The sequence below is a fragment of the Podarcis gaigeae genome (assembly GCF_964106915.1).
Source record: "Podarcis gaigeae genome assembly, chromosome: 6".
Taxonomy (NCBI): domain Eukaryota; kingdom Metazoa; phylum Chordata; class Lepidosauria; order Squamata; family Lacertidae; genus Podarcis; species Podarcis gaigeae.
In genome coordinates, this window is record NC_139682.1 from 63,468,802 (window position 1) to 63,486,841 (window position 18,040).

Genomic DNA, 18,040 nt, shown 5'->3' on the forward strand with positions numbered 1-18,040 from the left:
GAGCAAATGGTTTTGAGGAGGAATAAAAGAGCTACCTCAACCTTTTGCTGTTTTGCCTTTACTAACACCCTGATCTTTGTATTGGGGAAAATTTTTTTTCCATTTTAATGTATAAGGATTACACCATTGGCACAGAAGTATAGGCTATCAGTAAAACAACTGCACCATCTAGTGATCTGTTGGATATGACTGTGGTTAATTAACTTTTTTCAACCCACTTGACAGTTAGTAAACTCATACATGAGAAGCTGCATCATCTTGTTAAAACTGAAACAGTTTTAAGGAATTCAAATGCCAGGGTCCCAATACAGTTATCAAATTAAAATGAGCAAACAATACCGGTAATATTATTTTAAAAATATTTTATCTCAGCTTAACTTTACATGAGCTTCAGAGGTATATGTAAAATACTGCTCTCATGGCTTCACTGAATGATGCTTTAAATAGATCCTACCATATCAAAGAAAAGGTTGGAAAAACTGTTAGATCCACATCAATACAAGAGAAAATACAAACTGCTTCTCTCCAGTGAAAAAAACTGGAAATTTCTAAAGATTTTGCTTTCCAGAATAGGGCGGGGGCTATAAAACACAAATTTCAAGATTTAACTTAGGCTGCCTTGGCTAATCTTGTTGCAGCCAAACTTCAGGAACCATTTTGCTTTTCCATTCCCTGCCCGGTGACAAGAGTAGTGGGCTAAAACTACTTTTAAAGTGGCTCTGGACCTTACAAAAGAAGTTCCCACAAGCTGAAGTCATGAGTGACTGAATCTCTGGGTACGGATACTTCTTTACAATGTCCAAAGCTGCCGTTATTACATACCGATACTATTGGTATGCAATAGTGATATATATATATGTGTAAGACTTAACATCTGCCATGATTTTAAAAAACAAGATTTTTATAACTGTAAATGAGGAAAAGATAAAATTACAGCAGAAACCATCTATCACTTTTAACATACACTATCCATAAAATCCAATTGGAAGCTTAAATTTATAGAAGGGTTAAAAAGCTACCTAAGAGGAAAAATCTATAACGATAAGCTGTAAAAACTGTCTGAGGAATCTTATTCCAGTAACACCAACGCTGCCCTAGAGGGCATCTGTCCCCGCAGGGAAATTAAGTGATACATTTCTATTGCTCAGCTGCTTTTCTGTTACTGGAAACATCCCATTTCATTTTATGATTGTGCTTTAAAAAGACCCAATAATTTATAATACTTATCAATGGTATCTACATGGTATCTACATACTTTCAACATTCTCTCCCAAATAGCAATAAAATAATTCTGAGTAGCAAGTCAATGCCAAAAGTCAGCACATAAACTTTATGCAAGCAGTACTGAACTAGGCATTTAAGAGACAAGTTACTCTAAAATATAAATATAAATATGAATGCATATTCATAAAAACATTAAACCAAACAAAATTTTGCAAGCTTTTTAAACTCTCTCAACCTACTTGTCACCCTCTTCAGATTAAAAAAAAAAAAGGAACAACTTCAGCATAATTTCATCTTCGTGAGCAGGAATAAAACAGCTACCTCACCTTTTGCTGTTTTGCCTTTACTAATGGAGGAGAGGGTAATAATTCCCACCTCAATTTCCCTAGCACAGACTGATGTTGGTGCCTCTTCCACCTTAATGAACCCTGTATGGGGAAAACAGAGAGCAGCAACAAACTTGGGTCTCCAGCTGTTGTTGGATTACAATTCCCATCATCCCTAGCAAGCAGGACCAGTGGCCAAGGATGATGGGAACTGTAGTCCAAAAACGGCTGGAGACCCAAATTTGGGAAAACCTGTTCTAGGACTTCCAAAGTGTTGAAGCCTTTATATTTATGCAGTACTTGTGCCCTTTTTAGATTATATATCATGGGTTCTTTAGAACATCCCCCTGCGCCCGGGGAAATGTGAAAGCTGCTCTTATATACAAACACACAAATCTAGCCACTCTCATACACACAGGTACACATCACACTATCTATTTACACACCTGCATCCACAACAGGTCTGGACATAAACTAGTCTCTCACCCACACGACAATAGACTATTAGATTTTTTCCCCTTGAAGTGTACAATTTCATAGAATGTTTATGTTATGAGGATGGGGTGTGTGAGAGAATGAATTGGCCTAATCAAGCTGGCTGCAGTCTAATAAGTATCTCAGCAATAGGGATAAAGCTTTAAGGGAATACATACTATGGGGTTGAAACTCCTCCCTTTGCTATGTGAAACATTTCCCCTTCCCCACTCCTCAGAAATCTCATCCCAATATCTAAGTAACAAAATGCATATACTGCTTATTCAAAGAAAATACCTTTGAATAAAGCCTTCTGGTTTAGAGATGACACCCTTTTGTGCTATATAGCAAAACAAAGAAAAAAATTATGTGTGAGTGAGCAAGCGAGCACATGTGTAGTTTTAATTTTCCCCTCCCTTTCCCCATAAACTCCAGATCACTTCTACAACACTCCTGATACAATGCAGATGCAGCTCTGAAAATGAATACCCATCAGAAATGTATTATGGAAAACATTTTTACAGCCTTACAACCTGTACCTAGCAACAAACAGCTGCCCTTTGGGCCAGAAGGATCCCCAAATAAGAACAGTAAAGTTACGAAAGCTGGCTATTGATTTCAATGCCGCATTAATTTGTTCTAGATCAGATTTTTAAATACTAGGTTTACTTAATATTTAGTATGTATTTCTTGTATCTTATGTGGTGTTTAACTGCCATGGTCTCTGGCGAAGGTGACTTGTTCAAGTACTCATTAACTATTTTAGCACCCAACCCTTTCTACAATAGGATAGTTGTTTGTGTTCTTTTATTTTCAGTTCTATTAATCAACTGAACAGTAAGTGCTTGAGAAGAGCATGCTGTGAATTTTCTTATAGCACAGGGGGGAATTATAGTGATATTGCAGCATGTAAGAAACTACACTTTCCAAAAACTACTAAGTAATTTTTTTTTAAGTCTTAACAATAGAAAGCAAGCATTTCTAAATGATAACACCATGCAGCATAGGTTAAGAACTCTGCTATTGCTGGTGGTTACTATGATGCAATCTCTTACAGACCTCTTTCAGTTTTGGAAGATGAGCTTTGCTGAAAGTTAGCTAGTTAATCCACTGTAGAGGCACAGGAGGCAAGCCAAGGAGTGTAAATAACACATCTCTCTGATCTTAACCAACTAAATAAATACTCAGAATAGACCCATATGAATGCAAAATGGAACTAACTTGCAGAATATTCAATATTTTTGAAATTATTCAGACAGGTGTTACTTAAAACTCAAGTATATGCACACTTCATCTTTGACTGACATGCTTTATTTACATATGTCTACAGAATTGTATCATCATAGAACAAACCAGTACATTTTAATCCAAGCCAAATGAAACCCATAATTTTCCAGTCATCTCTAACCTATAATTTGCTGAGTTTAAGAACTTGTTAGGTACAATACTTTCAGAATACAAAGCACAAGAATAACTAAATTAACATGTAGCATCTAGCAAATCTGATTTTCACACTTTTAGACAGACTTTCAAGAAGTCAGAGGCACAGTTACAAAGACTATTTGTTCTTGTGCAACCTAAGCTATGCTTAGCAAAAAGGAAGAGAGAAAAGAAAAAGAAAAGATACCTAAGAGAAAGCAACACAGGATTACAGGGCATTTTTTTCCTGCAAAATTTATCCAAAATATTTCTACAGCAAAACCATTTTACTTTGTCTTTGATCAGTCCAAAAAAATTAAGATGTTCATAAAATAAAAATAAAATAAAGACAAGTTCTGCTCCATTTGTTGTTGTGCAGTTTGCTTTAAAATGCAGATGATCCAATATACAAGTAAGATATACAGCTTCTTTTCTAGAACCACTAAGCTTCCTTAACATACTTACCTTGGGATCTCACTGAAGACACATTTCTCCCAAGCAAATGGAGCTTAAGAATGGTCAGTATTTAACAAATATTTGCTAGTAAAACAAATTTAATGAAGCATTTTAAGCCATAAATTTACAGTCATCCAAAAAGATATGCGATGATTTGTGATTTGTTTAAGTAAGCATTTATACTTTAGAAGAGTCACAGTGTTTTCTGGGAGAGTTATAAATATATAGTTTTCTAGTGTAAATTGAATTTTACTGACTTAGAAGAAACTGATTTTGTTATTACATTTCTACACATTTCGAAAACATTTCACAAAATCTGAGCGCTTTGGATCTTAGTACAGGGCACAAATGTTTTGCATGGGGACTGAGTTCCTGACCCCTGCTTGCATCAGCGGAGTGTGTGTAAGCCCGTTACGTCCCTGCCCCACACCCTTTCCTGGCCACTTCCTGGTTGCAGTGATGTACACCCACAAGTTTGTACTTTGTGCGCAAAAAGGCCATTGCTTGTACTTAATTGTATCTTAATATACACTAGCGGCCCAATTTCTAACATGAACCCAAGATTCCATGCATGTGATGGAGGGTGGAGGGGGAGATGGCACACCAGCGCCCAGTTCTGGTACTAAAATTGAATGACTCAAGAGAGTACTTCAGGAACAGCTTTTTGGGGAAGGGACACACAGAGAGATGCCTGAAAAGCTCCAGTAGGAAGGAAAATTACACATTCCTTTAGATGCTGTGCATATATTTTTTGTGCTGCAGCAAAAACAGAGCTATTGATTAGCCAGGATGTGGCTGCCAGAAACTTAGGAAGTTACATGCCACCAGAAAGTACTCACAGATGGAGCATCAGGGCAAAATTGTAACCAAGTTTTGTTTCTGGCTGCCTATCTAAGAAGCAACACAAGGTAGCTTACATGTCTACTTTGATCCTGTCTACTGAAAGAGTAATTGTTTTCTAGTTTGATTTATTTTCACTTAGAAAGCACAACACTTGCTTATGGAAGGCAGTTCTCTCTCTGAAGTATCTCTTGATTTGCACCTGAAGATATACTACAGTAGCTTTTGTGATCCTTGCAGGAATGGCTGCTGGTGGGGAAGGAGTGGCCGGGACCAGTTTAGAAACCAGAGTGCATATTAACATCAAATGAACTGTCCCCTTGGTACTTTTGTGACTAGCAAACGTGAAGGCTAAATGACAGATCAGAATGGCAGCATAACATAGAAAGTTCTTCAACAAAATTAGAACTGGGAAGTAACAAACCAGTCAAATCAAGAAGGGGCAGGCACTTAGAAAAAAAAAGTCATGCTACTCACCTTTCTGGAGGCAATTTATGGCTTAAAATATTTCATTACATTTTGTTTCATGAATTAAAATAGCTGCAGTTTTCCATTAAACATGCATCTCTACTAGCAGGATTTAGCACTTCTGACCAAGTAAGACACCAACTTCTTAAAAATGTCTCATGCAGTGGACTATTTTCGTGTGTGTTTGAGTTTTAATATATTATTTCTTTTTAGAACTTGTACGGGATCCAGAATGAGAAGATCCAGATGATGACCTTCGGTGTCTGCAAGATAAAAGATGGAAGAAAGCATGCAAACAAGTAAGTTTGAATTGCAGTGATTTTCATTGGGGAGGGGGAATTGGGAAGCAGAAAGAAAATGGGGAATATATGAACTGGGAACGCAATTATTTGGACTTCATCTCTGTATCATAACTGCATTCCACAGTTCACATCAATATAGAACTTTTAGGTAATAATACTTTCATTTGTAATCTAGAAAAAATCTAAGAGTGCTTCAGGACTTTAAAAACATTTTTTCCTGATTTATTTGTGAGAAGTAGATATATGAAAAAATTTAACTAAAAAGTTTGACCATCTTTTAAAAGAAATGACATCAGCTGGGATAAATGGAATCTACAAAAAATGAACACAGCTATCTTCAAACACACAATACTTAAACATACTGTTCCTTTTCTAGCCCTTCCACAGTTAACATTTAAAGAACCATTCTTATTCTACAGAAACCCAAACCTTTCAGGTGACAGTGATTTCGTTCGCCTTTTTTTGCGATCACCAGATGAAGATCTAGATCGGCTTCTCTTTCTGCTTCTCTCGGGGGAAGATGATGAGCGAGAGCTTGAGTAAGATCTTTTTCTTGGGGTTGAAGAACCCCTGACGGATCTGGAGCTGGATCTTTATTAAGAAATAAATCAGACTTAATCCTAGCATAAATAACGAGGTTGCAACAATCTACTACATATATATCCAATCTAGAACACACCCTGCAAATGTAAAATGAAATTATATTAGGACATAAATACTTACTGCTGTGCCAATAAGAATTCTGCCTTAAGAGCTTCTCAATATGGGATTGTGGGCAAATTACTCACAGACTGACCAGAACTGATCATATAATGATCAAGACCAATGCAGAAGCAATCATTCAGCTTTATGCAATTGTTGCTTCTCAGCAACAGCAAACAATTTAAGTCTAAAGTGAGAAATGAACATTTTCACTTTCCCTACATTAAGAAAAAGGCTGAGGCATTAGTTTAGACATTTTACATAACTGTATGCATTTCACAGACCTTTGAAAACAAGTATAGTCATTAGGAAGACTGTACGGCCACAATAATCTTATATACATACAGAAGTCGCATTGCATAGGCACATGCAACTGCACACTGCATTGGCTCTCACACATTGTATTTCATTTACTTTATAAACCGTAGCTTCACAGAAAATATAACAAGGTAGTATACAACATAAAGCACAGTACTCAACAGTAAAAGTATCAGTAAGAAAGGATTGGTAGAAGGCTGTTACAAGGGTCTGAAAGAAAGCAGGGATGATTCCTGATGGACTTTTATATGGCGGGAACTCCACAGGATACACGGGCTATCACATTCAAGGTTCAGTTCCTGGTAAAGGTCAATTGAACCTCAGGGGCGTGGGGAACCACCAAAAGTGCCCCATCAGACTATTTCAGTGATCAAGGTGGAGCAGAAGGAATTAAGTGGTCTTCAAAGTATTTTGAACTCAAGTTGTGAATGAACACAAAAACCTTACACCTGTCTGGTAGTAAATAGCCAACTGGTGCAGCTCTCACAGTAAAGGACTAACATTTGCTCCTGTGAACAATTTGGCTGCTACATTCTGTATAGCATAAGCCAATGCTCTTCCTGTGTCATAGAGTACAACCCTTTATCTTCCCCCCTAGTGCTTATGGACACACACAAAGTATCAGGGCAGTCTGAGGGAGACCAGTGCACATATTCAATATTCCCAACTGGATTTCCCACTCTGTTTTGGGCAGGTTTTGTGAGGTCCATAACTACATAGACCCCTGTCTCTTTGTGCTGTCTATGAAAGAGAGAAATTGGGCTCTGTTGATTGAGATTTCTCAGAAAAGAGGACTGGTACATTTTTAAAGCCTTTTACATCAGTGAAGTATATTTATGACACAACAATTTTTATAACAAGTTCATTACTATTACTATTGTTATTGCATTGAACAAAAATTATATGTGAGAACAAAATATTCAAAATAAAACAGTAATTTCTGGTGATCTTTTCGCCTCTCTCTCTCTCTCTCTCTGACAAGCAGAGAGGTTGCTACCTCATTCACCTTGATTTCGACCCACGAGATCTAGAACGTTCTCTGGAAGTGGAATGAGATCTTGACCTTGAGCTGGAAGAGCTTCTTGACCTGAAACAACATGAAGGGTTTTAATTTTTTTGTGAATAAAAATTTAAGAATCAAATGGAAATCTACTCTTCCGTGTAATTTGTATTGGAAGCGAAAGTAATTTTTATTTCCTTCACAGCATTTAATAAGTGGTTGGTCAGGATCCATAAAGCTGCTTTGAGCTAACAGAAGCAGAATGTGCTAAGCTAGTTGAACAGATTTTTGCTTTGAATACCTAACTTCCATACAATGTCACAAGCTGGTTTTTAAACATTCTACAGTTTTAAAAGCAGTTTGCCACTTAGTAAAAAGGGAGTGTCATTAAAGAAATACAAGCATAAGGCCCTCAGGGGCTTTCGGGGTTCTTTGGATCCTGATCAATAAAAGATAAAATATTAAGTTACCTTAAAATGTTAAGAATATCATCAGTTATTAACCTCAGTGTATAAGCTGCATATACAAAATATTCTAAAATTTTACTTTTAAACATTAAAAGTTAGTAACAAATATTTGGTTCAAAACTGAAAACCAGATATTGTAAATAATGTAAAGAAGCCAACTTCCAATGTTATATTTGTGTCAAAAAATAAACGCTAGGATGCTCTGAAGGCAAGAGTTATAGACTTATTCTAATAGACCAGTGAACATTCTACAATTATTTTTCAAACAACTGTTTTCAGGAAGGGGCAGTTCAAGAAGCCTGGCATGTATGTATAAGCCAAACATGGAGGCACAGTGGATTCCACAATTCCCAAATTAAGACGTGTTCCCGTAGCACTGTTCCATATTAATGAAGAAGTTTGTCTAAAAATTTCAATTCCACTTGGGAAACATTTTTTATTGCCTGCTAGGAGTTTACTCTCAAAGAACATAACCACTAGGAAACACATTTGACATTAAAATTGCATTTGTGGCTTAACTAGCACCCAAATGGCATACGAGTGTCAACAACTTCAAAAATTATGTACCAAACTACATTTCTCCAAAGTTTCAACCAGCAAACTGACAAATTAAATATTTTAATTTATTCGATGTTCTGCAATAATTATGTAGAATTATCTTCTCTCAATAGTATTATTCTATATACAGGACAGTGGCTACATAAGGTGATCTCCAACACAGAGAATACAAAGTGCTGGGGAAAAATAACCATTGTTAACTGGATTATCCAGGCTATAAGTCACCAAAGAATGGTTGTATTTGCCAGGGTTCATAGAGCATTTCCTGCAACTGATACACCATGGAAATGTAGCATATAAGAGTACTTCTGATGAAGCAAAACACTGGTATCAAATATTTGGTGCCACCACAAACCTAACCAGCAAGAGTGACAGAGAAACCCTGTTTGTTTAGAGATATGAAATTAAAATTATAAGCTACAGTTTACTTGGTCAGTAAGAAAATGTTCACTTACACTGTCTATTACACTAACACGTACCCTGACATTTGTAGTGAGCACCTGCAATTTTCTCAGTTTAAGCACAGACTATCTGTGCAGGCTAGCTATGTAAGATTTATTAGCTTAACTCAAACCGTGAAAAATAAAAAGTAAAAAAAAATCAATCACAAAAGAGATGTAAATAAAGAAAGTTAGATACTGACATTTTGTCTGGCGTTACCCTTGACCTGTACCCGTTTACCTGGACCTAGACCTTGAGCTTGAGTGGGAGGATGAGCGAGATGAAGATCGTGAACGAGAAGATCGAGACTTGGAACGGCTGCGCCTAGTTGTAGATTTCTTCTTGGTGGAATCTTCTTCCTCGCTAGCATCAAGATTATATTTTGAGAGATCTGCATCTTCTTCATCTTCATCCTGAAAAAAACCCCAACAAGTTATTTTTGTTAGAAACAAAGCATTCAGAAAACTATTGTATTTATACGGTAGATGTTTCTCCTGCCTCAAAACAATGTAACACGGTGCAGTTAAACAACTTGCTACATACTTACCTTTATTTATAAAATAAATAAAATAAACTTCAGCCTGAGTCCAGGGAAACCTGGATGGAATCCTTACTTGGCCATGAAACAGACCAGCTACGGCTGCCATATGTCCAGGAAAACCTTGACACATCCAGGAATCGGACTTGGAAAATGGCAACAATGTTTGGCGGTCAGGGTTGTGGCCACTTTTGGGTGACAAGCCGTGTGTGGAAAGAAACTGCAGCTGCAGAGTTCTGCCTACTTCCCTGCAAGTAGTAGTGCAGGATGCCCAAGCAGTCGGGCCCTTCTACGCCCGTTGTCCTGTACCCGGGAGACATCAAGACCACCCCTGTCAAGACACCCCATGGAGGCAGCGACGGCCCCGCCCCACTGCTGCTGCCCATCCCCACCAGCCTGGGCTTCAGTGACTTCACGGTCTACCCGTGGCGCTGGGGGGAGAGCGCACACAATGTCACCTTCATCCTTCCACCTGCCACGTGCAGCCACTCCACAACGGCAGTAGAAGAACAGGGGGCTGCAGTGGCGTCTGAAGAGCCATGGGGCACTTGGGTAGAGAGGACGGCGATGTGTAAACAGATTCACGTATGCTAAAACAAAAAAAGGCTAAACAACTCTCGTCTGGATTTTCACTTTTGGAAATATGGCAACTCGAAGACCAGGTGGCCTCTGAAACCTAACTTAGGTCACAGAGGTGTGAAGATGAAGTGGAATAACTGAATGTGTGTTGCTCCTAGTTCATTTGAGGATGAAAAATGTGGTTAAAAAATTGAAGCATACAAATTTCTCTTGAGGGAAAAATTAATTTTCTAAGAACAAGCATTTCTCATACATTCATCTGTATTTGCCCGTTGTCAAAACTGGATATTTCAGCTGGCTACTGTGCATGCATGCACACACATTTGTGCATATGTGACACATGCATAACCCTAAGGAGCTGTCTTTACTAATTCAATACGAGGGGGTCACATCTGGCACTGCTTCCTTTTCCTGTAGCATACATTATCCTATGCCAATTTGGCATACAGGTTAGTACCTGGTTATGTGAAGAATTGCCGCCTCCTGTAGGAACCTGCTTCTAAATTATAGCCAACTTGCCTGAGATGTTGAGAAAGGCAGTCTAAGAACTGGTAGAGCTTGCCACTGCTCACACCAAGAGCAAGTGCAGGTATCATCTCAGCGGTAGTCAACCTTTCATGTAACCATTTTCTTTCATACTCCTGCAGTTGTGAAATGTGGCGGTTGCCATAGGGGACTTGAATAACATGTTTGTGAGTGCAATTTATGTGTTATTGTTACAGCTAACGTACAACTAAAGGTTATTGCTTTGCTGACTTCTGTAACCATTATGGTTGCATACATGTTAATGGCACAATATGTTGTTTTTTAATGTTTAAAAAACTGTAGGGTCAGGTAGACCCCACACACTGTTCTCATAGATTTACAGTCGTACCTCGGGTTACAGATGCTTCAGGTTGCATTTTTTTGGGTTACGGACCGTCGAAACCCAGAAGTACCGGAACGGGTTACTTCCAGGTTTCGGCAGTCGTGCATGCACAGAAGCGCCGAATTGCAACCCGCACGTGTGAGATGCGCCGCTGCGGGTTGCGAACATGCATCCCGCATGGATCACATTCGCAACCCGAGCGCCCACTGTATATACTTTACCTTGTGGGGTACTGTTGATCCCAATGAGCTCATTGCAACTATACCGAGAAGGAACCTTCTCAATTAAGGCAGTACTTTTAAAATTTGCACATGTTGTCATACTTAACACCTCCCCAATATATTTATTTTTATAGCTGTCTTGGAATATAGCCAACTCCAAAACTGGATTCAGTATTTTCTTCTTTTTTTATGGAGGGGCAAGGAAAACCGTGCCTTGTTTGTTGTTTGCCAGTGAACACAGGGAGAAGGCACCAAGAGAATGGATGAATTCCCAAATTGTTAGTTCACTCACATTAGCCATCTAAGAGTTCTGAACAGCAGTGAAATCAAGGTTTAGCTGTGTGAATTTAGCCAAGAAGGAAACAAGACAGAAGAATGGTTTTACCTCATCCAACTTATACTTCGACAGATCTCCATCCTCATCCTCCTCTTCTTCTCCTTCTCCTTCAGATTCCTTATCTTCAACTTCCTTTAGGATAGATGCAGGACCAACAGGCTTCCCTCTGTATTTTTTCTTTTTGCGACCAAACTGCAAGAGGTCGCATTGTATTCATAAGAGAGTGTACTGTTGTTCAATGCATGCATGATCATACATAAGCACATTGCAGCAACCCAGAAGCAGCCAGAAAAGGAGGTGGAGCGGGCTTACACGCACCCCAAAAACACGCAGGTGCCAGGAACACAACCCCCAGGCAAATCAGGGGTTGCCTGTACAACCCACATCTACAGAACTACTTTTAAGTACTTGGACAAAGCTTACTGCTATATACATAACTTATGCACATTTACGTTGCACTCATTTGGCTTTATGCGCTTGGCAATTTTTAAGAGAAAAATTATAAAGGGGACAGGTGCCTGGGAAAAAAGGCTTTGGCAATTCCACCTGCCATTGAACCCATGTGTTTTGACTATGCACGGTTTTGGCTTTATGCACTCCTCGGTTGCCTGTACTCAGTCTTGACAATTACATACACATTCACCAGGTACATACTGCCTACCTCATCATATTCCCCATCTGACTCTTCACGTTCTATGTATTCAACATTCTCTCTTTCATTAAAGCCGCCTCCATATCCTGCAAAAAAAAGTTTCAGAAATGTCAAAAAGCAAACATAAGGACAAAGAAGACTATACATTGTTTCTTTCTACAGCAGAGAGTAGAGAGGTCACTTAGTCTCAGTGCCAATTTTTCCAAGCTTGTCTAATACCACTCAGTGTTAAGTTGTGATCAGTGTAATTGCTGCTGCTGCCTCTACCAGTAAGTACATGTCACTTCTAGCCAAAGTCAACTGGATCAGAGAGTTGCATATGCACATGCTCTACTCAGTAGATAGTGATGGTTGCTTCCCACATGCTGAGCACTCCCAAGAACTGAGAAATGCTTGAGCAAAACTGACTAGGTGGTGGAGAGAGGATTTTTCCATGAAGCACAGGACCATGAAGACATCTGCTTTCTTCCTGCACTTGGAACTTGGAGACCCCTTTCCACAGCTGCTTTGTCCATCTCTGTGGCAGTCATTTCAGCCACCCATTTCCTTTGAAGTTAGGAAGAAGTTTCCTCCTCTCTTGCACCTCTCAATTTGAGGCAGTATTCAAAGCTCAAGCACTTACATTCTGCAGAGTGCTTGCACCTTCCTACTCCACATGGTCTGCAAGAGGCAAGGATACAATGGTAGAGAGGAGCGGTAACTCTCATACTGACCACTCCTTAGTGCTGAGAGGTGGCAGAGGAAGGGCATGTGCTAAGCATTGATGGAGCTGGGAAGAGGGGATTGACAAAACACGCAGATCAATGTAGCGGTGGTATTTGCTATGTATGGCAGAGGGACAAAGGCCTTTTGTTGTGTGTGTGCACATTAAGCTAACTTATTGACAAGCGTAATAATGTAGCATACAGAACCAAAACCAGCTTAACACAAAGATCTCAAGGGTCTAGTTATTAGCAACACAAGGGGGCTGAGAACAAGGCCAAGTCTCTTCACCTATGTTCTCTCAACATGTGAAGTAAGATGTCTGGAAATCTCAGTAACTCTTTTAAGAAGTTCTGGGATCTCTTATTTCACCATTATGGTCTACCATAATGGTTTTGGTGCCCTTTCAGCAGATTTTCATTTTCTTTCCAGGACACACCCAAATCTCTCAGAAACTTAACTTCAAATTGCCACAACCCCAGAGAAAATTGCTAAAGCAGAAGCAAAATTAAACAATGTGTGGAATGCTTTTGGTTCCAAGCCAACAGTTCCCAAAGTTCAACATTGCTTTATGACAAAAGCTGCTCACAAAGGAGGAGGGAACATGGTTGCATGTGCTGTATCTCTAAAAACATTATTTTAGATAATTTGAAACAAATACCTGTCCTTTCCTCAAGTTTGGCATATTTTGGAGTGTTGCACATATTGCATTCTGATCTCCTGGCCCAGTTAACGTTGCCACATCTTTGGGAAGAAAAACATCAGATTGACAGTTTAAATACCTACATTGGTTCAAAATACCTACAGTTTAAATACCTACATTGGTTCAAAAATTAAGAAATTAAACTAGTCAATACCTCAAATTTTAAAACCCATTTTTGAGACCTACAGGAGTCATTTTATTACTTCCAAAATACTTTAAGTATACAATAGTGAATATCACTGATATTTAAACAACTTCTAATCAAAATACAGAACTGACAACAATGATCTCCTTTTATAGCAGATAGATTGGTGAAGACTTATTTTGTGTAGTGAAAACAGTTCCAACAACATACACAACAAACCTATTCTCCTACTTGGATGACATCTGAACAAAGTACAATTAAGAAAAAGAAAGCAAAGCCCTGTAATTTGAGTCAGCAGGCAACCAAACTGATTTCTTTTTGCGGGTCAGCAAAATGAAGTTTGGGGAAATACTCTTCTACCACATACAAATTGTAGTGCAATTATGCAGTTCCCATATGATGTCAGTGAAATAAGGGAAAGGAGAAGAGAAACAGATGCCAATCAACTGATGCCACTTAATTCAGACTAAATTACTAATACAATAAATGTTTATAAATTCAGAAAGTTGACTTTCAATAGGCATCACATGGCTGCACTTTTATCTCAGGCTATATGAAAACCTTTAGGTCAATTTTATTTTCCAATATGAATTGCAAAAAGAGTGCTTAAGAATGAAGAGGAAATTAAAATATTTAGTGCTGTCAACTAAAGGATTTATAGTTGAATTTTTAATGTTTTAATATTTTTATAATGCATGTGGTTGTAAATAATATGGCAGTAGCACAAGCATAACACTGGAATCCTATGCGCACAATGGGACTTACTTCTGAGTAAACATACATAGGATTGGTTTGCATAAAAAGTAGGAAATACATGCGGATAATAAAGAAAAGGAAGAAAAACAGACAGCTAAAATAGACAATTAGATATTAAAAGAGAAAAATCACACGTTTAATAGAAATTAGAAATGAACTAGAGCTTTAGGATAAACGTACGTTTTACACTGCCAATCATTAGCACTGAATAGACCACGGCTTTTTTCAGCAAGTGTCTTCCCTATCTCAGTTCCCCCAGCTTTCATCATCTTGGCCTCTGTGGTTTTTTCTGAAAGGTTAACAAGATTCAGACAATTTATTATAAATTGGAGTTTCTGCAATAAATTTCCCTCTCAAAAGAACCATAACTTATAATTACCTCGACCACATCTGTTGCAGCTGGTTCTTCTAGCAAAGTTAACGTTTCCACACCTTCAAAAAAAGGAAACATGACTGAAGAGCCATTTTTTCTAAACATGATATTAAACAATAACTTTAAAGTTCTACCGAGTTTAATGGGATTTCCCCCCAGTTAGTATGCTTAGGATTGCAGTCTACATTTTAAAACTAAATTTCTAAATACAAATATAGTGTCAGTCTTAAGATATTCATGTTGCTTGCACCTCATTAACTTTTTGAATATTCTTCTCCCATGCAAAAGGTATGCAACACAGTATGTTAATAACTCACTAGAAACATTACAACTGTGTGACTTTATACCTAAACATTTCAGCAGTAACACCGTTACTGAAACTGAGTTTGTACTACCCCTGGCAAGATAATGGTCATCTTCTAAATAAGGCACTTGGGCAACAGGGCTTTCAGAAGCTTTGTATATATTAAAAATGCTTTATAGCTGGCATGTTTTAGCTCAGTGATAAGGAACCTGTGATGCTCAGATGTTGCTGGATTCCAGCTGCAATCAGCGTCAGCCTAAACTGCCAAAGTTAAAGGATTCTAAGAGTAGTCCAGTGGTTCTCAAAACACTACACTGGTGTGGCAGGAAAAGATGGCAAGTGTGGTGGAAATATTCAAGGACAACCAAAGAACTGATTTGTTGTTGGCTTATGGACCAGGGCTGTTTTAACAAATGCTAGGCATTATACCTGAACCCAGCAAAAGCAGCTGAAAGCAAGCAAAAAGAAAAAGGTGGAGCTTGTTTCCTCACTGGTGAGGTGATCTGTAGTTTGTTGAACAAGCCGTGTTTAAAACAAAACATGGCTCAGCAATGCATAAACACGGCCAATGACTCAATTTTATATGTTTTATACCAGTATATGTTAAGTGTTTAGAATTCACTGGCTTTTTAAAATACTATCTGAAACACATACAATGAGTGATAAAAATGTGTAAACAGCTGAACAATATAGTTTCCCACCAATGCCTTTTCAAGTTCTTAGCTTGCTCACTACTACATGGTATTTTAGCTAGTTCCAGCATGAGATTCGAAAATGTAATAATTTGAACTTGTTCCAACAGAGATTGGCACATTTATCTTTCATTTCTGGAGACATTATGATTGTCGTTACCCCATAACTTTCTAGTGCTATGGCAATTTAAGGCTGCCAGGTTTCCAAAAACAATTGTCAAAAAACATCCACAGAACATCCCATGCATCCCTCATAGCAAACATAGCTGCTTTGCTTCAAAAGGCAATGCAGCACATTTCGAACAGAAAAGCGTCCACTACGAGGCAGCAACCCCGCACATTGAGCCTAAACCACACTGAACTCAGCTGAACTTGCTTTGCCAGAATGGCAGTGCAAAAGAAAAAGAAAAAAGAGATGAGTAAGAAAAAGGGGGCATGTGATAAAAGATGTACAGAATTACACATTGCGTGGAGAAAATTTCAAAGTCTATCTCCCTCTCACAGATCCTCCAAGTGTCCCTATTTTCCAGGGACAGTCCCGGATTTCTGACTTGATCCTGGAATGTTCCACTTTTCCTTAGGACATCTATTTTCAGTGGAAAAATGTTGGTGGGGATGTCTCTATTTTCACTGCAGACCCTCCAAGTGTCCCTATTTTCCAGGGACATCCCTGATTTAGAGAAGCTGTCCCAGTTTCTGATTTGATCCCAGAATGTCCTACATTTCCTTAGGGATGTCCTATTAGCATTGGAGAAATGTTGAAGAGCATGCAGTTTTCTGACTCCTGAGCTGCCTGAAGGCAATCCTGTACAGGGAAGTGTTCTTTTTTTAAAAAAAGTTTAATGTTTCATTATGTTTTTATATATGTTCAAAGCCGCCCAGAGTGGCTAGGGCAACCCAGTCAGATGTGCAGGGTATAAATATCAAAAATGATCATTATGGAATTGGGCTGTCCCTATTTTCATGGGACTTTATTCTTATAATTATTATTAATGTTCTGTTGGGAGCTGCCCAGAGTGATTGGGGAAACCCAGCCAGATGGGCGGGGTATTATTAATAAATAATAATAATAATAATAATAATAATAATAATAATGATGATGATGATGTTGGAGCGTGTGCTCTCACTCACTACAACCCTGGCCTTTGCAATGAGGCCGAACGTTAGAAGAAAGGTGGGATACAAACTCAATAAACAAACAAATAAACGGCCGGAAACTCCCCACTCCCGGGTTTTCACCCGCAGGCAGGAATATTCTGCAGGGGGAAACGAAGCAGCTCAGGAGGACGACCGGCGCCAACGGCAACAACAACAACGGGCAAAGCGAAGACGCGCGTTTCTCCATCCATCCCTCTCCCCGCCTCGCCGCTGGACAAAAGGACCATTAAAGGGGCTGAGGGAAAGCGGGCCCAGCAGCAGCAGCAGCGGCGGCCTACCTCTCCGTTCCCCAGGAAAGCGGCGTGTGTGAGAGAAAAAAGCGCGCTCCCTCCGCCCGCCCGCGCCTTCGCTTCCCCGGCCCCCGCGACACCACGGGGGCCGAGGCCTCACTGCTACCCGCGTCCCGCCCCAGGCCTCTCCCTCGCCCGCCCGGCCTTTCTCCCTTCGCTGCCTCCTCCGCTCACTTTTTGTCCGGGCAGATCCAGTCGCCGTCGCTGACGCGGAAATTCTTGGTCGACATTTCGGAAGGCAGGCTCGGCCCGGTGTCTTGTCCCGCTCCTTCCCCTCAGGTCCCCGGAATGACACGAAGCGGAGGGGGGCTGCTGCGCCACTGCCAGCAAATGGGCCTCGGGTGAGGACCCCGGGGGGGGTCCTTACGGGGTGATAGGGTTGCCCCTGGTGCTGCCTGCTCCGCCGGGCCCGCAACTCTCACACGCTCTGACCCCCGCGTCAAGCGCTCCCTGCTCTCGCGGCTTCTCGGAGCTGCGGGACTCGCGCAGCTCGCCGACGCACACGTCACCACTTATTCAAATCACGATCAGGCGTTGCGGGTAGACGACTCTGCAACGCCCGCGGCGGGAAAGAGGAGAGGTTTGCGGAGAGCGGCACCTAGCGGGGGGAGGACCGTACAGCGCTGGGAGGGCCAGATACGGGGTCGTGCCAGAAAGGGTTGATTTGGTGGGCGTCGGAGAAAGGAAGAAGCTGCTTTTTTGGGTGGGGAAAGAATTATGGTTTGGG

General features: G+C 39.9%; 1 protein-coding gene across 1 annotated transcript; it reads right to left on the bottom strand.

The window, feature by feature from the left end:
* Window positions 1-3,319: 3,319 nt before the first annotated feature.
* On the bottom strand, window positions 3,320-17,831 carry ZRANB2 (zinc finger RANBP2-type containing 2). Its single transcript, XM_083743127.1, has 10 exons — window positions 17,488-17,831; window positions 14,876-14,928; window positions 14,677-14,785; window positions 13,554-13,636; window positions 12,200-12,276; window positions 11,587-11,730; window positions 9,236-9,408; window positions 7,536-7,616; window positions 5,939-6,100; window positions 3,320-5,470 (listed from the first exon to the last, which is right to left on the bottom strand). The coding sequence occupies exons 1-10, from the start codon at window positions 17,541-17,543 to the stop codon at window positions 5,407-5,409; spliced, it is 1,002 nt and encodes a 333-aa protein (XP_083599253.1). The 5' UTR covers window positions 17,544-17,831; the 3' UTR covers window positions 3,320-5,406.
* Between the last annotated feature and the right edge of the window lie 209 nt (window positions 17,832-18,040).